Here is a 23,604-nt window from a genome sequence, read left to right as displayed (position 1 = left end):
ACCTGGATAAAATCTACTTACATTACCAATCTTGCTGTTGCAGGTGCATCTATCATTGACAATATCAAAAAGATTGATCACCTCTCAATTCTTGTGGAGATTAAGTCCCATTTTCACACTGAAGATCCCCTCCATGTTGTATGGCACTACCAACATAGTAAATTGAACAGATTTTGTCAGTTCTAACAACTCAAAACTGGTCATCCATGAATTGCTGTGTATCATCAGGACTAGCAAAACTAAATTCAGTCACAAACTGACCTCATAGCCCAGCACATCTCCACTATACCATCACCATCAACTCGGGAGATTAATAAAAAGTGCAGGAGGGAATAGTAGGACCAGTACCAGGCATATCTAAAAATTAGACATTAACCTCAAGCTACAACACAGGACTACTTGCATCTCAAACAGGAGAAGTAGCAGGCAATAGTCAGGGCTAAGCAACCAACCATTGGATTAGAGCTATACCCTGTAGTCCTGCTGCATTTATTCATGAGTAGTGATGGACAGTTAAACAATAAGGCGAAGCACCTCCAGAAATATACCCATCCTTCAATGATGGGGGAGCCAAGCATATAAGTACAAAAGCCAGGTATTTGCATCCATCTTAGGTCAGAAGTGCTAAAGAAACTTAATACTGCAAAGCGTATGGGCCCTGACAACATTCCAGTAATAGTGCTGAACACTTGTGCTCCAGAATTAGCTATGACCTTACCAAGCTGTTCCAGTGTAACTACAATAATGACATCTACATGACTACCTGAAAATTGCTAGGAGAAAGTGAGGACTGCCTGAATTTTCGTACCTGAAAATTGCCCAATATGTCCTATACATGATGAAACAAGATAAATCCAACTTGACAGTTACCACCTTATCAGTCTACTATCAATCATCAGCCAAGTCTTGAAAGGGGTTGTTAACAATGCTATCAAGTAGCAATTGTAAATGAATAACTGCTCAGTGATGCCAGGGCATGTCCTTATAACATTACAGCATAGATTAAAAGATTGATTGATTGATTTATTGTTGTCACATATATCGAGGTATAGTGAAAAGTGTTGTTTTGTGTGCTATACAGGCAGATTGTACCTACAAAGTGCATCAGGATAGCAGAGGAGCGTTCATAATACAGTGTTATAGCCATAGGGAAGGTGTAGATAGAGTAGTGAGAATTAACATTTGAGAGTTTCATTCAAAAGTCTGATAATGGATGAAGAAGCTGTTCCTGAATCTATTTATCTGTTTATTCAAAATTTTATATCTTCTGCCCAACAGAAGAGGGTGGAAGAGAGTATAACCGGGGTGGGTCTTTGATTATGTTCATTGCTATCCTGAGGCTGTGGTAAGTATAGATAGAGTCAATGGATGGAAGGCTAGTTTGCATGATGGACTACATTGTGTTCACAACTTTCTGTACTTTCATGCAGCCTTGGGTAGAGCAGTTGTCATACCATGCTGTGATGCATTCCATGGCACATCTATAAAAATTGGTAAGAGTCCTTGTGGACATGCCAAATTTCCTTAGCCTCCGGAGGAAGTAGAGACAGTGTTGTGCTTTCTTGACTATCTTATCGAATGTGGCTTGACAGTCTCAGTACCGTTGATGCACTCAGGGGAGTGCCCTCCACTCCACTTCCTGAAGTCAGTGACCAGTTCCTTTGTTGGCTTTATACCATTGCCACTAGGCACTCAATCTCTTTCCTGTACTCTGTCTCATCATTGTTTGAGATCCGACCTACAAAGGTGGTGTTGTCAGCAAATTTGTAAATTGAGTTGGGGCAGATTTTGACCATACAGTCATGACTGTATAAGGAGTATAATAGGGGCTGCATATGCAGCCTTGCAGGGCACAGTTGTTGAGAATTCTGGTGGAGAAAGTGTTGTTACCTATTCTTAGGTAGAATGCAGTCTGTGAGTTAGAAAGTCGAGGGTCCAATTATAGAGGGAGGAGCCATGACTTAGGTTTCAGAGTTGAGCAATGTGTTTGTTTGGAATTAAGATGTTGAAGGCAGAACTGTAGTCAATATGTTAACCAGATGTTCCAGGGATGAATGTAGAGCCTGGAAGTTGGTGTCTGCTGTGGACCTCTATTGCGCCAGTAGGCAAATTGCAAAGGGTCAATTCTAGAATTGATGTGTGCCATGACTGACCTTTTGAGGCACTTCATAATTATGTAGGTCAGAGTCATTGGGCAAAGATGGACAAATGCAAGAGTAAGTGTTCTTGACATCAAAGTCACATTTGAGCGAATATCTTATTAAAGAACCCTAGCAAAAGTATAGTCATGGGAATCAGAGAATGCTGGTTAGAGTTTTACATAACACAAAATACAGTTTTGTTGTTGCAAGTCAATCATCTCAGCCCTGGGACTTCTCTGCAGGAGTTCAGGAAATGTCCTGGTCCAACCATCTTCCGTTGCTTCATTTGTTACCTTCCTTATTTTATAAGATCAGACGGGATGATATTCGCTGATGATTGCACAATGCTCAGCACCATTCAGAAATCAGATTCTGAAGCGGTCTGTGTTGAAGTGTAGCAAGACATGAACAATATCTGTTCTTAGGCTAATAGCTGGCATATAAGTGCCACTTGCAATATAGGTGCCAGGCTGAACCATCTCCAACAAGCAAAATTCTAAGCATTGCATTGATATTGAATGGCATCATTACTGACCCACTAACAATACCATGGTGGTTATCATTAATCAGATACTGAACTAGACCAGTCATGTACATACTGTGACTACAGATCAGGGACTACGAATTCTGTTGGAAGTAATCCAACTCCTGTCTCTCCATTGCCCATCCACAGTAGTACAGAAGAGGATTTTCAGCCCACTGACTCTGCACTGACAAAAACGACACTAAATTTAGTCTTGTCCTACTTTCCGACACTTGGCCCATAGCCTTGAATATTATGATATTTCCAGGGCTAATTCAAATACTTTTTAAAGAGTGTGAGGTTTCCTGCTTCAATTACCCTCCCAGATAGTGCATTCTGAATTGCCACTATTCTCTGTGTGAAAAATATTTCCCTTATTCCTGTCTAAACCTCTTGTCATTCACCTTAAAATTAACCCCCCCCCCCCAGTTATTGACACTTCCACTGAAGGTAATGGCAGCTTTTTGTCCATACCCCTCATAATCTTATACAGAAGTCTGGAGTATGATACACTTGCTCAGTTGGGTACACTCCAACAACACTCTAGAAACTCACCAATATTCAAGACAAAGCAGGCACCCCATGCACCACTGTCAACATTCATTTCTTCTACCAACAGTGCAAAGTGGCAGGAGTTTGTACTGCACTACAGTAACTCGCCAAAGCTCCTTGAACAGCACCTTCCAAACCTCTGCCACATGGAAGAACAAGGGCAGCAGATGCATGGGAACGCTATCATCTGCAAGTTCCCTCTATTTCACACATCATCTTCACTTTGAACTATACTGCTGTCCCTTCAATGTCACTTGGTCACAATGCTAGAACTCACTTCCTAGCAGCACTATGAGTTTCACTATCCCTCTCTCACAGCAGCACTTCTAAAAGGCAGCTCACTATTACCTTTTCCAGGTCAGTAAGTGTTGGTGCTGTGGAATCGTGTTCGGATAATGACTGAAGTCTGTGAGTGGCAAAAATAACCTCTTCATTCAACAACAGTAGCACAAGCTCAAGGCAGCAATAGAATCTTGAAATACAGTTCTTACAGTAACCTCTTTATACACAGTTCTTACATATATTAAAATTCCATCACTATGGTATTACATTATTTTAACTATAGCATGCAAAGGTTTGAGGAACTTTTGTCCTAGGGAGACATGAGATGGCTTAAAATTCTGTTAAATGGTGGCTGTTACTTCTGATGGGATTAAGAGTGTCTGTCCGGTCTGCTTGCATAATTAAGCGGTGTTAGTCCTTTTGTCTTCTAAGTTAGTAAATGTTAGTAAAAATACTAGGCCTATATGCTCTAAATAAGTTAGAAATTATACCTGTACTTAATAAAAGAAAAAAGAATATTAAACTGATTATTGCAGCTAGGTTGTGAGATTTGTTTACTATCTGCCGGTGTGAGTTTCATTCATTCATGCAATTTCATATAAGCACTATTTTGACAGTTTCTTGAAGGTATAGCAGCCCAATTAAAAGGTATTTAATAAGTACATACTAATTGGGAAAACTGTGTGGTGCCCTGTAACCTATTCAGGTCTGGGAAACGGTTGGTAAGGGCTGATTAATATAATCTTACATGGAGACATAATGGCAGGGATGGTATTATTCTGAATATGTTACACTTATTCTGAGGTAACCACTGCTTGTTGCGAGGGCTGATAAGGTTTGAAGGTGTGAAAAGTAGTAATGTGTTGTTTTAATTTGGTCTATCTTGTAATCGTAAAATATATTACAGAACTGCGGTTTTATGAATGAATGAAACTGTTATAGTAGGGAGGTATGAATGAATGAAACAAAAACGTGGTGTTCGCTTGTGAGTGGTTTAATAAAGGAGTTATGAATGGGTAAATACAAAGCACTTGTGAGTGGGCAAGTGAAGAAACCATGTCTCATAGTGAATAAATTCTGGCTGAACCAATGACAATTTCATCCCAGTGAAGGAGTAAAAAAGCTTTTCTAATTTGAGTATTGTTTTAGTTCCAAACCAAAAGCACACATTCCTTGCAACTGATTATCCCTAGTACATATACAAGGGAACGCTGCCAAAATTCTAGCACACCTAAATTTATTAACCTCCCAAACCAACCAAAGAGCCAAAATTGCCTAACTACCAACCAATATTCCTGCTGTCTGTACACTTCAGGTGATAGAATGCACATTCATGTAGTGGACCAAGGCAGATGTGGAAGACATCTTAAAAATGGACCAAGTAGGCTTTTAGCAAGGTGAAAGCTCATCTGATCAAATACTCATATTAACACTTAAATTAACAATGGTCCTCAAAGGAATCTTAAAAACAGGAAGCTATACTTGATTTTCCTGCAACGTATAGCACTGTTTGGTACTCAACCAATTCATCAGTGCTTTGAGTCCTTCTTTCTGGGTTGCTGACTATTGAACTGGCTGCTCTGGCATAGACAGTTCAGGGTTCATATGGAAGTCAAGACTCGCACCTGGCAGAAAACAATGGATGCAACTACCCCACTGTTAACCCTGTTCAGCCTATACACTAGGTGAACTATACCAACCTCCTTCCAGAGATTAATCAGTGCAGATTGCATTTGCTGTGGCATACAGATACAGATTTTAGCTCGATACATTCAAGAGAAAGCCCATTTGATTGGCATCTCATCTACAAGCGTTCACTTCCTCCACTGCCAAAGTACAGTTGTGGTAGTATATACCATATACAAGATGCCATACAGAAATTCACCACGGCTTCTGAGACAGCACTTTACAATTCCTCAGGCCACTACCATCGAGCAGGACAAGGAAAGCAGATACCTGGGAATACCACTACCTTAAAGTTCCCTTCCAAGTCACTCCTCATCTTTACTTGGAACTATATTGCTGCTCCTTAGTGTTATTGGGTTAAGATTCTGGAACACCCACCCTAATAGCATTGTGGGTACACTTGAACCACTGCAGTCCATTTGATGTAAAAATGCAGGTCAGCAACCCGTTCTCAAGGGTATTAGGAAGAGGCAATAAATGCTAGTCAAGCCAGCAAAGTCTCCTCAATGAATAAAAACAAATCCTCTCAATATAGTTGTGGTGCACCAGTGATTCATATATTATTGAGGATTGTCTGCTGACTAAACTTGAAGATGTGCTTAAAGAACTCCAGCTTGTCACTGACAAGACTAATGCTTCACTCTGTGACTATTGGTAAATACACAAATAGCCCCTGATATTTTAACCAGACTTTAGAAATTAAAAGAGAAAGTGAGGACTGCAGATGCTGGAGATCAGAGCTAAAAATGTGTTGCTGGAAAAGCGTAGCAGGTCAGGCAGCATCCAAGGAACAGGAGAATCGACGTTTCGGGCATAACGTCGATTCTCCTGTTCCTTGGATGCTGCCTGACCTGCTGCACTTTTCCAGCAACACATTTTCAGTTTAGAAATTAAAACTAAAATATCAGATGCCAATCTATTGTTAGCTCTTCTCAATATATCAGCAAGATTTGTCTATTCTTTGATACAGTGTAGACGAATAAACAATCAACATGCATTTGACTTGAATGATAGCAACTTTGATAATCAAGTGGTGGGAGGTGATGAATTATGGATCGTAGAGTTCTATGCACCTTGGTGTGAACATTGTTTAAGGTGGGTAACACAATAGACTTCAGTTTTTTCTCTTACATAATTTCTGAAGCTCCTTTAAAATGAACCTGCCTAGAAATTAAAAAGATCACATTACTTTTCAAGTTACGTTACTACATGTATAGATTTGCATTGCTGTTTACCATTTTGTGCAGATGATTAATGTTACATAATAATTACTGAACCAATCCTCGTTCTTGAACTGTTGGATCTCAGAACAGTTAACTAATGAGAAGTGGTTAGTCAAAGCAACCTTGTGAACATTTGAGATTTAGAGCACATTTTTGCTGAGTTTCAGTGACCCAAAAGCCTTTTAACAATTTTGACCAGGACCCAAGTCTGGGATTCTTGACTCCATTCTCAGGCTTTCTGATTGTCAGAAGTAGCTTTTTTAAAGGTGCAGTTGTTTCAGGTACACCCAGCACTCCTGGCCTGGATGGCTCCATTACACAGATAAACACAACCTGCTCTTCTGCAGGTGTCATGGTGTCAGAGCAGGTCTTTAAAGAGTCATGGTTCAGGGAAGCCAGAGATGTTCAAAACACCCTCTTCATCCTACTATAGGGCATTAGAGGTGTCATTCATCCACATATTTTGAAGTTTTAATGCCTGAAAGCAACAAGATTTTTAACCATGTGTAAATAAACATTATGAACCTGACAGCAGAGATTGGCAAGCCAAACCTGTAAATGTATCACAGGATGCAAATATTTCAGCCCTCTATTTGATTACTCTGTCAAGAATAAACAATGAGGCTTTTCAGAGGAATTAGACATCCATTATTCACTTGAAATGTCTTGAATTTTCTGAAGTCATCCCATCTATCTCAAGGACAAAAATCCAGCCTGTAAATTAGAGACAAAAACAGAAATTGCTGAAAAGCTCAAAGTTCTGAGGAAGGGTCACTGGATCCAAAACATTAACTCTGATTTCTCTTAACAGATGCTGCCGGACCTGCTGAGCGTTTCCAGCAATCTCTGTGTTTGTTTCTGATTTACAGCATCCAGAGTTCTTTCAGTTTTTATTTAGCCCAGAAATTACTTGTGTAGGGTACACATTTTATGTAATCTGTGGTAGGATGGGCCAATTTTCCTTTTCTTATTTCATGCTTTATTTGTAAAGGATAAGAAAACATGTGGACGCTTCTTGTGATACAGATTATAGTTAGCAGGTCAGGTAACCATTGTACACGTTATCGCCTTTCTGCTTTCTGCATTCTGCATGGCAAAGGTAAAGAAAATCTACACATGTTCATTTAAATGTTCCCCTTTCTATCAATTGGCATTTAATTTTATTTAAGTTTTTCAAAGAAATGCATTATGACATACAGTTATTGTAAAGTCATAAGGAAGTGGTAAGGAAACTGTTTGCTCTATTTTGTTGTAATACAGATGAAACTAAATTTTCTTTCCAAGTAATTGGATTTTAAATAAATGTTCTATTTGCATTGAGATTTTCAATAGGGATGTAGATGTTTGTAGACCATCTATAGAAGTATAGCAGTTGATCATTTAGCCCAGTGATTCTCTGAAACAACCATCAACTGTTCATCTTCTTGATTTGCTGTTTCCCCAAACCTTTTAAAACTTCACCTTCTGGTTTTTTCTCACTAGATTCCTTTCTACTTTCTCTTTTACCTTTCTCCTGAAAATCCATATTTTTCTGAACTTTCTCCTAATATCCTCTTTGAGTCGATGTACATCTTTTCTTTATACATCTGAAAGAACTTTAAGGATGTTTACCTACATAAAAGTAATTGAAGTTATTATTGCTCATATTTAAATGTTGTTACCAATGAAAATTGTAAATCTAGTATTTGAAATTGTTGTGTTCACTGAGAGTGAAGGTAATTAAAGACATCCATTACAAATAATTCACATTGCATTATTTACATTTAAATTTTTTTATTCCAGTTGCAGGATGAACAGGTCTTTGCCTGCTGGTAGAAAATATTCTCGGATTTCAATGTTTTAAAATAAAACTTTGATATACTTAGAAGTGTATTGAACCTCTTATTGGGATTAATGCTTTGCTTACTCTGTGTAGTAATGCGGTTCATGAAGTATTTTATAGTTAATATCTTGAGCAATATTTTAGATAGATCTGAGTTTTCAAGATATCATAATACAACCCAAAGTACATTAAGCTCCATTAACTTGGAATTAATGCTGTTGTATGACTTAATGTAGAATATTGGAAAAAAGCCCAATGCTAATTTAAACTGGGACCACTGTAGTCAGTTAGAAAATAACTTAGAAGTAAAAGCTGCTTATTCTTTGACAATCCTATGTTGGTAAACTCAGCAACACGACAAAAAAGGCCACCTCCAACAGTTCTTACATATTTGGGCAGATCGTATGAGTTAAAGGAATATTATAACAAACGCATTTGAAAGAAAATATTTAGGACACACTTAAGTAGCAGTATAAGTTTTATTTCCTATTAAAATGTTTATAATCTAATCTTAAAACATTAGTCTGTTCAATCTTATGAATGTTATTTTTGTTACAGCATTTATTCATCCAGTATTTCTATAATTCACCATTGCAGAGCACTGATTAATCTTTTCTTTTTACAGTCTAGAACCTGAATGGGCTAATGCAATTATTGAACTGACAAGACGGACTAAGGGAAAGGTCCATCTTGCAGCTGTAGATACTTCAGTAAATGGAATATTAGCCAGTCGATATAGGGTGAGCATATGCTTGGAACTTTAACTGTTTAAATCACATGTTGTACCTGTGTTAGTTGTTGTTAAATTAATACAGAGCTAACTCTTTTGCTTTGTTTTCTTCCAAATTTATGAATTTTATGCTTTAAAAAGAAATAATTTATTGCTTCATCAACTTCTTGTAGTAACACATTTTCTTATCCAGTAGCTTCTATATAAAGATGTTTCTCTTAACATAATTTGCTTAGTGATAATTTCTTTATGATAAGTACTTCTTAACTCCCCAACCAAGGAATATTTCCACGGGTAACTTCATAAATGTATTCATACACCGGATTCTATTCTTTATAGGCCAAAAGAAAATGTCCACATGTAGTCCTTTGCTCAGTGAAGAGGTTGCAATATGGACAGTTAATTTTGCTGCATCCCAATAGTAATATGCTGACCAATTAGAGTTAACTTGCCGTGGTTTAATTCAAACAGTTGACTTAAGAAAGTTAAAAGTTCCTCCTATGTTTCCATGTCAGCTGAAGTCCAACCAATCAGTAGCCTCTTATCATGATATTAAAAAAATGTTCTTTCCTTTCTAAAGTTGGTTTTCTTACGTTTCAATCTTGAGTGCAAGATGAAAAATTTCGACTTCACTTTAATTTTAACAATATTTAATAGATCATATAAAAGATTGCAGAAATTTGATTTGAAAATTCCTTTTTCAGTGCTAACTTTCAAACTGTTGCATTTTGCAAAGTGTTGTTCATGGATGGTCGCTGGTCTTAACTGGAGTTAGATTCTCAGAAAGAGATGTACTTTTCAGTTAGATCTGATGGTTTAAAGGAATTGCTGAGAAAGCAATGATTTTCAGCTGCCTTCCTTGCACAAATGCGATATTCAACGAGCACGTGCTGACCATGTTCCCAAACCAAACTAGTCCCACTTGCCAGCACTTGGCCCATTTCCCTCCAAACCTTTCATATTCCTGTACAATCGAAATGTCTTTTAAATGTTGTAATTGTACCTACATCCACCACTTCCTTTGGCAGTTCATTCCACTCATGAACCATTCTCTGTGTTAAATTGGCGGTTTCATTGATATACCTATCAAGATTGCTCAGGTATGGGCACAGGAATAATGCAACACAAGAAATACACGCAAGGAAATAAAGGTGGAGATATTTTTGGTAGATCTGGTTGACAACAGGATTTGTATAATAAAACAGAGCTATGAACCCTAGAAATACCAGGTGCTACAAATGTCAAAATGTCATTATGCAGTAAATTGCCCAAAACAAAGGAGGCAACATGTGATGTGGAAAATTCAAAAGCGGAAAGTGATATTCATCAGTCTGAGAGAATTGTACTGGTCACAAGAAAAGAAATCTGAAAATGAGTGTTCTAACCAAATTTGTTTAATTATGTTGGGTGGGACAGTAGTTAAGGACCAACAGTATCTGGAACAATTGTTGAAATATTATTTAGATTCACTCAGTAGTAAGGTTTGAAGTAAGGATGTAGAAGTTCCATTGCCTTCAAGTTTGGGAATGATAGTATATTGAGGTTATTGAAAGGAGTGGTGATTCCTTGCAGAATAGCATGAGGTAATGCAGAGGTCTCAGATAATTCTGTAAACCTTACTGCATCGTATAAGTCTGTCAGAGATAAACTTTATTCCTGAGAATTTTGTATACTATAAAAGAAAAGGCTAGAAAGAGTGGAAAGATTTGAGTAAAGAGTTGGAGTGTGTTATGAAGATTGTAATTCTCTAATATGAAGTCAAACTATGAGATCCATCTAGTTTAGTCAGGATTGATTTCAGATTTTGAACAATTAGTAGAAAGTCATGAGGTACTTTGTGTAGCGCATACTCATTTATTTGATACAGTTATATAGATAAGGGCTGGTTGATGATAACATAAATAAAACCAATGTAGAAGATAGGACTGTTGTACTCAAAAGTTGGTACTAGGGTAATGTACAAAAGGGGTAGCCATAGGCACACGTATGGGCTCCAGCAATGCCTGTCTCTTTGTTGGCTATGCAGAATAGTCGATCTTCTGTAATTACACCGGCACCATTCCCCACCTCTTCCACCGCTACATTGATTACTGCATTGGCGCCACCTCGTGCTCCCGCGAGGAGGTTGAGCAATTCATCAACTTCACCAATGCATCCCACCCTGACCTTAAATTTACCTGGACCATCTCTGACATCTCTCCATCTCCATTAATGACGACCGACTTGACACTGACATTTTTTTACAAACCCACCGACTCCCACAGCTACCTGGATTACAACTCTTCCCACCCTACCTCTTGCAAAAATGCCATCCCGTATTCCCAATTCTTTCACCTCCGCCGTATCTGCTCCCAGGAGGACCAGCTCCACCACAGCACACACCAGATGGCCTCCTTCTTTAGAGACCGCAATTTCCCTTCCCACGTGGTTAAAGATGTCCTCCAACACATCTGGTCCACATCCCGTACCTCCGCCCTCAGACCCCACCACTCCACCCACAACAAGGACAGAACATCCCTGGTGCTCACCCTCCACCCTACCAACCTTCGCATAAACCAAATCATCCACCTATATTTCTGCCACCTCCAAAAAGACCCCACCACCAGGGATATATTTCCCTCCCCACCCTTTTCTGCCTTCCGCAAAGACCGTTCCCTCCGTGACTACCTGGTCAGGTCCACGCCCCCCAACAATCCACCCTCCCATCCTGGCACATTCCCTGCCACCGCAGAAACTGCAAAACCTGCGCCCACACCTCCTCCCTCACCTCCATCCAAGGCCCTAAAGGAGCCTTCCACATCCATCAAAGTTTTACCTGCACATCCACCAATATCATTTATTGTATCCGTTGGTCCCGATGCGGTCTCCTTTACATTGGGGAGACTGGACGCCTCCTAGCAGAGCGCTTTAGGGAACATCTCCGGGACACCCGCACCAATCAACCACACCGCCTTGTGGCCCAACATTTCAACTCCCCCTCCCACTCTGCCAAGGACATGGAGGTCCTCTGGGCCTCCTTCACTGCCGCTCCCTCACCACCAGACGCCTGGAGGAAGAACGCCTCATCTTTCGCCTCGGAACACTTCAACCCCAGGGCTTCAACAGTTTCCTCATTTCCCCTTCCACCACCTCACCCTAGTTCCAAACTTCCAGCTCAGCACTGTCCCCATGACTTGTCCTAGCTGCCTATCTTCTTTTCCACCTATCCACTCCACCCTCCTCCCTGACCTATCACTTTCATCCCCTCCCCCACTCACCTATTGTACTCTATGCTACTTTCTCCCCACTCCCACCCTCCTCTAGCTTATCTCTCCATGCTTTAGGCTCTCTGCCTTTATTCCTGATGAAGGGCTTTTGCCCGAAACATCAATTTACTGCTCCTCGGATGCTGCCTGAACAGCTGTGCTCTTCCAGCACCACTAATCTACAAACCTAAAGGGTCTCGTGAATAGATGGATGTGACCATATGTCAAGAAGTTATACAAGTAAAATCAAAAATATAATTCCAGTCTCCAAATTAGAACTGGAAATGACACTGGCACTAGATGATGATCACATACTATCAGTGCAACTGCTAATCATGGGAGGGAGAGAGATTCTGTAGGAGTAATTCAGAAAGACATAGGAGGGCAATTAGAGTTTGTAGTTTAACTACAATATGTGATAGGACAACAACGACAGAAAAAGCTAGGAACACTACAAGAACACTTAAGACCTTCAATAATTTATGCACAAGTAGATGCAGGAGCAGAGGGACATGGGAGCATGTGCACACAGTTCATTGAAGGTGGCAAGGAAGGTGGAGAGACCAGTTAATAAAACACACAATATCCTGGACTTATTAATAGGGGCATAGAGTACAAGAGCAAGGAGATTATGCTGAACTGATGCAAGATATTTTTGAGACTTATCTGGAATATTGTTCACAGATCTGGGTGCTACTCCACAAGAAGAATGCATTAGAGAGAGGACAGAAGAGATTTGCAAAGATAGTTCCAAGAATAAGAAACTTCGGTTATGAGGATAGATTGGAAAGGATTAGACTGTTCACCTTGAGGCGGGAGGAGGCAGCGTGGAGATCTGATTAGAAGTTTTCAAAGTTGTGAGAGATCTGGATGCGTTAGAAAGGGAGAAACTGTTCTTACTCATAAAAGTATTAAGAATAAGAGGCATAGATTTTAATAGATTTGCAATGTAGCAAACAAGATGTGAGGTAAAAAAACTAATATACAAATGAATTAATTGGGTCTAGAATGCACTGGAAATGTTGTGGAGGCAGGTTCAGTTGAGATAATCAGGAGATATTAGGGATTATTTGAATAGAAGCAACATGCAAAAGTACCGGGGAAAAGGCAGAAGTCATAGTGCTCAGTTGCAGAGTCAGGGCAGACACAAGCAGCCAAATGACCACTATCTGTGCTATAATACTTATGTGATTCTGTGAATATTGGAAGGCCTTGGTGGCTGCAAAAAAGTCAGAAGATAAATCAATAGGAGATAAAACAAAAACAAAGAGTTGGATCAATGTAAGGAATTTGCTGTCTACTCTAAAGTGCCAGCATATCACACAGATGGAGGAAAAAAATTCTCCCAGATTGGACACAAAATGCTAATACAAGATTAATGACTCAAGGTTTCAAAGAGGCTGGTGGTCAAGCTGCGAAATAGATTTTCCCCAAAGCAGGAAAAGTGATCTTGAACATTTTTTTCGTTCTCTTAGCCACTCTATGAATGGAAGTATAGATCAGTTGATATATTTGTCTAGTAAAAACTTCAAAATGAAGATTTTTTTAAAATCATCTCTAGAAACAAGTGATGTAGAAGGGAAACAATGGGAATTAAACAAACTTGTTTGGGGATTGAATGATGTGTTAAGTATATGGTATTTCTCAGTTAGGTCAATCTTAGTGAAAATAGGCTATATTCTGCTAAAAGCAGATTTAGCAATGTTCTATCAGTGTCATGGAGAAACTCTTAGGCATCTTTTGATGCATACCAATAATCTTCTGTGGAGAAGTTCTGCAGAATTTGAACAATTTGATTTAAATAAGATAATAGAGAACTTAAAATTCTAAGTCATCTTTCTGGGGTCTTAAATATATAAGCTTACACGTGATTCAAAGTGGATTGGGAGTAACCTTGATTCAACAACCATAGTAGAGGTATTGAGAGGCCAGGTCAAGGAAAAATGATGTTGCAACCAAAGAAGAAATAGAGCAGGTAAGAAGTTTGATTGGACAATTAGAATGGCTGTGTATTCAGACAAAACCCACTGCCCATTGTGGTATATTGGAACTTAATGCTAAGGGTGAAACAGGGTGTTTTGAGGGCCAATAAAATGTTAAAGAAATTAACTGGAAAGAAATTTGTACTTAGTGTCCAGCTCTAGGTGACTCAAAACTTGATATAAAATTAGTTCTTTTGTTGATAATTAATTGTTAGTACATTTGAATTTGTGAAAATTATTCCACCATCCATGGTTAAAATCTACAACATGAAGGGGATCCAAGATGGCAGCGATCTAGTAAGTTCAGTTGCAGAGCTCCGCAGCGCAAGCAGGACGAACTTTTAACCCATCCTACCTGGACTACTGCGATATCCTGGGACTCTGGAAAGGTTGTGAAGTTCCAGGAAACTGTTAAAAATCAACTTACCTTGGTTTTCGCTGTTCAGGGATGCCAAAGAAAGGAGGAGGTATGTCCGAGGCCATGCCCGCGGCCCAGCCTGAAAGAACCTCGGACTCGATGTATTACCAGGCCCTGGGGTAGGAGCTTGCGAAATCTCACGAGATGTTGGATAAGCCGACAGAGGAGAAGGTGGCCCCGATCTAGATCATGCTGCAGAACTATGAACAGCAGCTGGGAATCCTGGAGGAAAGGCCGGAAGAAGTAGAACACAGAGTCGCAATGGTGGAAGCTGATACTAGTTCCTCCAAGAATAGGAACCAAGCCTGGAGACGCAGGTCCGTAATTTGCTTGACCAAGTTAATGATCTCAAGAACTGGGGCAGGAAAAAAAATATTTGAATTGTTGGTCTGTTTGTCAGTAAGTTAAGGACTGGTTGCTGAAATTCCTTAACTTGGAGGCTGGAATGAGAGGCTTGAAGATCGAGAGGGCTCAGCGGGTCACGGCGCAGAGGTCAGGTCTGGATCAACATCCTCGTCCTATCTTGGTGCGGTTTCATCATTATAGATATAAGTGGAAGCTTCTTGAATCCAGGGGAAGGATCCAAAGGCCCTGGTTTACGAGGGCTCTAAGATCATGTTCTTCCTGGACTTCTCAGCGGCAATGATCCAGAAAAGAAAATTCCATGACAGCGTCAAGAGAAGACTGAAGGAGCTTGGGATCCAGTATTCTGTGAGGTATCCGGCGGTGCTTTGGATTACCTTAGGAGGATCTGTGCATCTCTTTGACATGTCGGAGAACGCAAGAGACTTTATGGACAAATGAACTTAATCTGAACAATTTAGTATGTACAAATATTAGTGTTGTTTGGATAAGTCTTTGATTTTTCTTTTTAAAAAATAGAGCAAGTCCAGTCGGGGCTTTCTTTTCCTATCTTTTTTATTGGTAATAATCTGGTCTAAACTATGTTTGGCGGTGGTTGACGAGGTGACATGTACTTTCAATTTCTAAGTTAAGTTATACAAAAGGATGGAGAGGGTACTGACCCTTTTTTTTCAAAATTTCTTTATTGACATTGCTATTCCATGGTGTATTTTCTTTTGTGCTTGCGTTTGTGGTGCAGCTCTAGCTAGAAGGGGGGAGAATGGTTGGGGTGGCTAGGTGCCTACTTGGGGGCAGTTTATGCCTAGTTAATGTATTTAAATGCCCAGGCTGCTGTAGTGGCAGTGGGATGGGAAGTTGAGTTTTGGGATGTATAGTTGCTCCCTTTGGGCAGGGGTGAGTTCTCCTATTCAGCGCTGTTGGCGCTTTATATGTTGGATTGTTTTTTGGTTTTGTTATATATAGTCTTTGATAGCTTTGTTGGTTTGTTAATTGTAGTGGTCTAGTTTATGTAGTTTTTATGTTCGAAGAATCTTGTGACACTAAGGTTTGGTGATTTATGGTTCGAGTTTCTCCTGTCTAGAATCTAAATGTTACTGCAGAATGTTATGGCTAATGACTTGATTAAATGGTGTACCTGGAGCATCAAGGGGAGTCACTCACCGTTAAGAGAAAGAAGGTACTTGCAAGTCTTAGAAAGGAAATGATGAATATGCTTTGTTACAAGAGACACACTTGGATGGTAGGGAGTATTTGAAACTACAGTAGAATGGCTTTGGTCGTGTTTACTTTTCATCTTGTAATACCAAATGTAGGGGAACAGTTATATTGGTTAGGAGGAATCTCCCATTTAAGTTACTAGAGTGTGTTAAAGACACACACAGATTTATAATTCTCAAAGCCCTGATAAATGGGAAAGAATATGGTGTTTTAAATTTTTATTGCTCTCAGGTCCATCCCCTCAAATTTCTGGTGTATGCATTCTCTAAATTGAGCTGTCTTGAGTCCAGGCATATCATTATAGGGGGAGATTTTAATTGTCTTATGGATCCCATGGTAGACAGGTTGCCCAAAGGCCCCCCGATACCCTCTGTACAAACTAAACAAGTAGTAGAGTAAGGGTTGGTGGATATTTGGAGGCATCTCCACCCTACAGGCAGGGATTTCATGTTTTTTTCCAATCCACACAGATGTCACACCAGATTGATTTTTTTTCTGACGCTTGTGGCAACCCTGGACTTGGTGGCATCTTGTACGATTGGTAATGTTACCATCTCCAATCTTGTTCCAGTGTACCTGTTGGTTAAGATTAAGGATGCTGTAGTGGGCCCGAGGTACTGACGAATGGATCCCTTTATCCTTAAGGATAATATGTTTGTGGAGTACTTCTCTCGGGAATTTCGGGCATTCCTAGACATTCACTTAGCTCAGTTAGTAGCCCATCTGTCCTTTGGGAAACTGCCAAGGCCTATGCCAGGGAATTAATTATTTCCTACTCTGCCAGTAGGGAGTGGCAGAAGGGTGAACAGCAGCTTCTCCTCGTGCACGGTTGAAGGCAGCCGAGAAAGTTTACTTTGAGAGGCCTCCTTTGGTCAAGCTACAGAGGATGATGGTGCTGCAGTCTGCATTGAATTCCGTGTTCACGCAGACAGCAAAGAAGGAGCTTACATTCGTAAAGCAAAGGTTATATGAGCATGATGACAAGCCAGGCGTATCTCGCCAGGAAAAGGAGCACTTCTCCAGCTATTACGTCGATTAGGGAAGAGTCTGGGAACCTAACATATGATTCCAAAAAGATAAATGCAGCATTCCAGAGATTTTACTCTGAATTATGCCAGTCTAAGGATTGTGAGGAGGGACGGGTCAAGATAGAGTCGTTTTTCAAGGATCTGGAGCTCCCAGGTATGACTCCCGAATAAGAATCTTTTCTAAGTGCCCCCTTATCAGACCAAGAGGTGCGGGAGGCTATAAAGCAGCTTCAGAGTGGAAAGGTGCCTGGTCCTGATGGACTTCCCAAGGAATTTATAAACATGTTGTCAGGCCTGATGCTCAACATGTTCAATGACTCATGTGGTCATGATCGTCTCCCGCCATCCCTGAGAGAGGCCAACTTATTCTTAAAAAGGGAAGGTCCCGGAGGGCTGTGCTTTGTACAGGCCCATTTCACCCTTAAATGTGGGCTTCAAGATTCTCTCTAAGACTCTTCTGTTAAGGCTGGAGACTGTGTTACCTTATATTGTTAAAGAGGACCAGACGGGCTTCATAAAGGTAAAAACAATGACTGCAGATGCTGGAAACCAGATTCTGGATTAGTGGTGCTGGAAGAGCACAGCAGTTCAGGCAACATCCAAGTAGCTTCGAAATCGACCCTCCTCTAGCTTATCTCTTCACGCTTCAGGCTCACTGCCTTTATTCCTGATGAAGGGCTTCATAAAGGGCTTAATTTAATCCAAGCGTGTCAACAATAGTCCATACAGTGATTGGTGATTTCTCTGGATGCAGAGAGGCATTTGACCGAATTGGGTGGCTGTACGTTTTTTACTCTCTGGAGTGGTTTGGCTTGGGCAAAGCCTTTATAAGATGGGTAAAGGTTCTCTACGGTGGCCCTCTCACTGCGGTCATCACCAATGGGGTACGATGAAGCAATTCTAACACTTTTAGAGGCAGCCAGCAGGGCTGTCCCTTTTGCCATTGCTTTTCACATTGGTGATTGAACCAATTCATAGGGATCCTAATATATCGGCTCCAGAAGAGGGGTCAAAATTACATAAGATTTCGTTGTATGTGGATGATGTCAAATCCAGTAGCTTCGTTACCTTGCCTGATACAATGCATCAGCACGTTTGGCACCTTTTCAGAGTACAAGATTAATTTTGCAAAATCAGAGGCTATGCCTATGGGTAGTCTTACGAAAGTGCTAGGTATTAAGGGTGAATAACGATTTCCATTAAAGTGGTCACAGGGGGTTTTTATGTATTTGTGCATATTCATCACTCCAGTTCTTGATTGGTTGTTTAAAGCTAATTTTGTTGAATTATTTGACAAAACCAAACAAGACCTTCAAAGATGGGAGGCACTTCCAGTCTCATGGTTAGGTCAGATAGCGCTTATTAAGATGAATATTCTCCCCTGTCTTTTGTACCCTATATGGATTCTCCCCCTGATTTTCCATAAGCAAATGTTCAGGAGACTAAACGGCTGGTTCAGCTCTTTTATTTGGTATCATAAGTGGCCCCTTATTAAATTAGCTAAATTGCTTCACATATTTGGGAGAGTGGATCTCCCAGACATTTGAAATGATCAATTAAGCTCGCTTTTATCTTACGTGAGCGATTGGGCTTGTGAGGACCCTCTTTCAATATGGCTAGATATCAGAATCTCTCAGGCAAGGTGCCCCCTTACTAGCTTGCTGTTTTGGACAAAATGAGGACAGTTATGGAATATTGCCATAAGCCAGTAGTTACCAAGACTGTTAAAGCAAGAAGGGCAATTTGGCAGAGGGAAAGCAATATTGGCAAAACATTTTTTCTTACACCTATAGTGGGTTTGCCGGGTTTTCAACCGGGGACGATGGATTCAGGATTCTAACATTGGACAGCTAGGGGTGTGTCTTGCATGAGTGATTTATTTGTGGGAAACACAATGATGTCGTGATCACGAAAATATGAGCTATCTAACAGGGACCTCTTTTGTTTTTTCAAGTTAGGGTTTTTATTCAAAAAAAGACTACACTTTTGACTGATCTCTACAAATACGACATAGAGAGGAGGGTGCTTAGTGCTAAGAGTACCTTTTCTGTCAGCACTTTATAGTATCAATGGGGGGGGGGGGCGGTGGGGTAAGTTTGACCGACTCCGCAGGGTGTGGGAGAGAAAACTAGGCATGGAGGTCTCCTCAGAGGCATGGGAAAACGCAAGAAAGATATCAGTTTGCAGTAGGGCCAATGCTTTTCGATTGAAGATTCTCCACAGGGTCCACTTGGATCGTTTGTCAAAATTTAAACAAGGGTATCTTCAACATGTCCCAAGTGTAGAGTTTGTACGGGCACTCTTATCCATTGTCTCTGGTCTTGTGGTAGGCTTCAAACATACTGGAGCGCCATGGCAGGTGCAATGGAGAGGATTTTGGGTGTAAGAGTGAAAAAGAACCCGATCTCTCTTCTTCTTGGTCTGCCCAGTGTGTTCCCTGTAGGTGCGCATAGGAAAAAACTTTCAACATCATCGCTTTCTGCATAAGAAAGACTACCGTGTTAGGTTGGCTATCTGAAAATCCACTGGGCTTGTTGGGTTGGCATAAGAGTGTTATGGAGCATATCCCCTTGGATTTTCTTACAAATATGGTACACCACAAGACTGAGAATTTCTATAAGATGTGGCGGCCTTTTTTGGAATAACTGGACATAGATTTGTCTGCCACACTAATAAGAGCTTTTATATAGCCATAATGGTTGTGCTTTACAAGTCCAATATCCAGAGAGGGAGAACTGCGAATGTGAAAATTAATGCTCTCAGTATTTGAGAGTGAGTGTTTTGTTTGGTTGAGCTGCGTTATTATTATTTACTAGTTTGTTTTGGGGTATTATTTATTTAGTTAAGTAGTTAGTTGGAGTTTTTAAATATATTTTTCTATGCATATTTATACATTTGTACAGGAGGGCGGTTTGGGTTTTTTACATTTTTTTGGTGTTCTTTCTTTGTATTGTTTTGAATTGCCTTGTTTTGTATTTGTTGTAATATTTAAAAATCTATTTTTCAATAAAAATATATTTTAAAAAGACCACAATGTATAAGAAAAGCACTAGATCCTTACCACTGTCCTGCATTATCATAGTTTATTAGTTCTTCTTTGTTATCAAGTTGTTCTGTGAACAGAAATTCTGAAGTCTTGTTATTCTTGCTCTTTCAAGTAAGTCCTGACAATGGCCAGTATAGTATAAGGGACAGGTTCGTTGTAATCCACTTTTAGAAACTTGGCCGACTCGTAGTTCCAAAAGTCAGATTACTTGTGACAGTCATTTTAAAGATCAATCATGTTCTTTTATAAATATGTTTATTTAAAAATTTGTAATGTCCTCCTGTTTGCTTGGCATAACAATAGATTTTGCTGAAAGGGTTTGGATGATCAAAAATGTCATCACAAACCTGTAATTGCTTCATGATGATATGACTGCAAGTGTCCAAACAGGAGATATTAAACAGTGGCCTTCAAATTTAAACTAGTGTAAGGCAGTGCTATGTGATATCCTCTATTATTACAACATACTTCACTTTGCAGAGAGCAGAGAAAATTTAAAAGGGATCTAAGGGGCAACATTTTCACGCAGAGGGTGGTGCGTGTATGGAATGAGCTGCCAAAGGAAGTGGTGGAGGTTGGTACAGTTTCAACATTTAAAAGGCATCTGGATGGGTATATGAATAGGAAAGGTTTAGAGGAATATGGGCCAAGTGCTGGCAAATAGGACTAGATTAGGTTAGGATATCTGGTCAGCATGGACAAATTGGACCAAAGGGTCTGTTTCTGTGCTGTGCATCTCTATGACTCAGTAAGATGATAAATGCAAGTCAGTTGGATAGATGTGCTTGGCCAGTTTTATTACTTTTTTTTGTAGTGCAAAATGATTTAGAATGTATTTTAATACAAAACTAGTAGTGCAACTTGGGGAAACAACCATTAACTACAAGAGTTTTATACCACTTGGGCTTCACACTAAATCATCATAATGTTTGGTCAAAAGCTCAGTTTAAAACTTAGTAACCAGTAACTTTGAAATTAATTAAACGTCTTTTATACAGAACTTTATCAATATCAGTTTGGAATTTAATGGAACATAAAGCACCATAAACCTTTTCGCCGTTCATTGAGAGTGTTGCTTTCTTGAAAAAAGTTGAGGAAGATAGTCAGTCCATATTCCCTTTTTGAATTCATGCTAACTGCAGTCAACTAGATTATTGTTGTACAAAAGATTCTCAATTTCTCCTTCATTTTAGGTAAAATAACTGCATTGATTAAGAATAATATTTCCATATTTGCCTCCACTAGTTCATACTTCAAAAACAGATACCATGTTAGTCTATTTTCATAGTGCTGATATCGCTTCAGTCTTTTTTTCTAAATAATAATTGTCAATACTTCATGAATTTGCTGTCTGGCTTCTATCAGCACCTTGGAATAAATACAGTCTGTGGACAGAAAATTATGGACAGGACTGCACCACCCCCACCAGGAAAAAAAGTCAGAATAACATAACCTAATAAATCAAGATAAAACGAAGAAGTGTCAAAAACAGAAATTGCTGGAGAAGCGTAATGGGTTTAGCAGCTTGAAGGGAAAACAGTTAACAATTTGAGTCCAGTGAGTTCTGAAAAGGAGTCACTCAACTCAAAATTTTAATCCATGATATGAAATTGGCTGACGTGCTAGTGAGCTGGAATCCAACCTCCAACTTGGTAGGAAGTCCCGTCCTCTGAAATTGCCAGTCGATTTGAATGATTAGTAGCTCTAACAGTGGGTAGAATGCCACAACTCAGTAGTAGATGCCATCAGTTGCAGGCAGGCCCACAAAGGAGATCTAATGGTCCTGATGAGATAGGTCAAACATTTTTAGGTAGAGAGTGTTACCTGATCTCAGTGATGGGAAAGCATTGGGTTTTGAAGTATAGCCAGTCGGGAAGGAATTTTGGGGAGTATCTTCTTGGGATGTCTCTGATGGGCAAAGTGCAGTCTCAAAATATTGTACCCCTTCATTTCTGTTGTTTTAAAAGCTTTCTTTTATTAAAAAAAGGACCACTCACTTCTGCCCAACCACCTATGCCAACTGTGTTGTGATGTGGGCGGGATATATCAAGTTAAGTTGATGCGTAATTATTTATTTAAATATAATTGACAGGCTACTGATTTTGCTGCATGCCCACCCACCATTATGAAATGGATTGGGAAGGTGGTGGGCAGGCCACCCACTTTCTTTTACATGCTCCCTCACTGAAAACTGACTAGTTTCTATATCTAAACACTTTGGGGAACAATTGCAATTCTTTTGTTAATACAACATTTTCTGATTTATGTGCATCCATCTCATCTTTTTCAATATTTAGGGACCTGCAAAACAGCAGTTTTGTCTTGTTCTTCAGATAAGTTTTAAGGGATTCTACTTGGGCCATTTCCCTATGTAGAACCTTACTAAACTGTATTTAACTAGAGAGTAATATATTGTTCCAATATTATTCTGACTTTCTTTCTTCCAGAACCCACTTAAAAGTTTATGTCATGCATATTTAATTGCCAATTCTGACCCAGCAGCAACTGATTAACTTCCGTGGCCACGCTGAGGGTGGTCCTTGAAGGCCTCTTGTCAAATAAAACCTCCAGCATGATTCATGATACCCAGATTCTTCTTTCTGCCTGAATGTTCAACTTTTTTGTTAATTAAAACCCATCAATATAATTAATTGCTGTATCTCTTTAAGAGGGACAGCTTGCCTTTAAAAAGAACCCATTGACTGCACCACTTATTTCACTGCAAAATACTGCTTAGTCCCCTACTGAAAACAGAGACAGGCAGCAATGTGAAGAAAGAGGAAGTAATATGGCACATGCTACAATCGTGCAGGTGAGATGGCAATTTTGCCGGTTGGTGACTTTGGTCAGAATCACGAATCACAAAACCTAAAGCCAAAGAAGTAGATAACATATTTCTAACGTGCACCTTTTAAAATTATGTAAGAAATTTGCCACTTAAGATTTCTGTATTTGGATTTTCTGCATTTTCAAAACGTTATTTTCAATTTAGCAGATTTTATTTTGGTGTCAAATGAAGTATCAGATCTTAAGTCTAATTAATTCCAAGCTAATTTAAAATATCATTGCTTCTTAGATTCAACAAGTTCCAACAATTAAAATATTTCAAACACACAATGAAACTGTTGACTATAATGGTGAAACATCTATATCCGGCATTATTGATAAAGGTCTTGATTTGTATGCTCAGATGCCACTATATAAACCATTTGAGGTAAGAGCATAGACTTAGGAAAAGAACCACGATATCGCCACCCAAAATAAGTCTAATTTTTTTTTGTGAACGACAAAATATTAAATTTTCCAACATAGATAAGCTATTCTATCCTACTGGGAGAAAGTGAG

General features: G+C 39.6%; 1 protein-coding gene across 1 annotated transcript in view; it reads left to right on the top strand.

Moving 5' to 3' along the window:
- Positions 1-23,604, top strand: part of LOC140454431 (protein disulfide-isomerase A6-like) — a 72,205-nt gene that overhangs the window by 22,005 nt on the left and 26,596 nt on the right. Inside the window, exons 4-5 of the mRNA XM_072549157.1 lie at positions 5,720-5,838; positions 8,855-8,969. Of these exons, the coding sequence (XP_072405258.1) occupies positions 5,720-5,838; positions 8,855-8,969 (234 nt within the window). The remainder of the gene's footprint in view (positions 1-5,719; positions 5,839-8,854; positions 8,970-23,604) is intronic.

Source organism: Chiloscyllium punctatum, chromosome 3 (assembly GCF_047496795.1).
Source record: "Chiloscyllium punctatum isolate Juve2018m chromosome 3, sChiPun1.3, whole genome shotgun sequence".
Lineage (NCBI taxonomy): Eukaryota > Metazoa > Chordata > Chondrichthyes > Orectolobiformes > Hemiscylliidae > Chiloscyllium > Chiloscyllium punctatum.
This window is presented reverse-complemented; position numbering and strand designations above follow the sequence as displayed.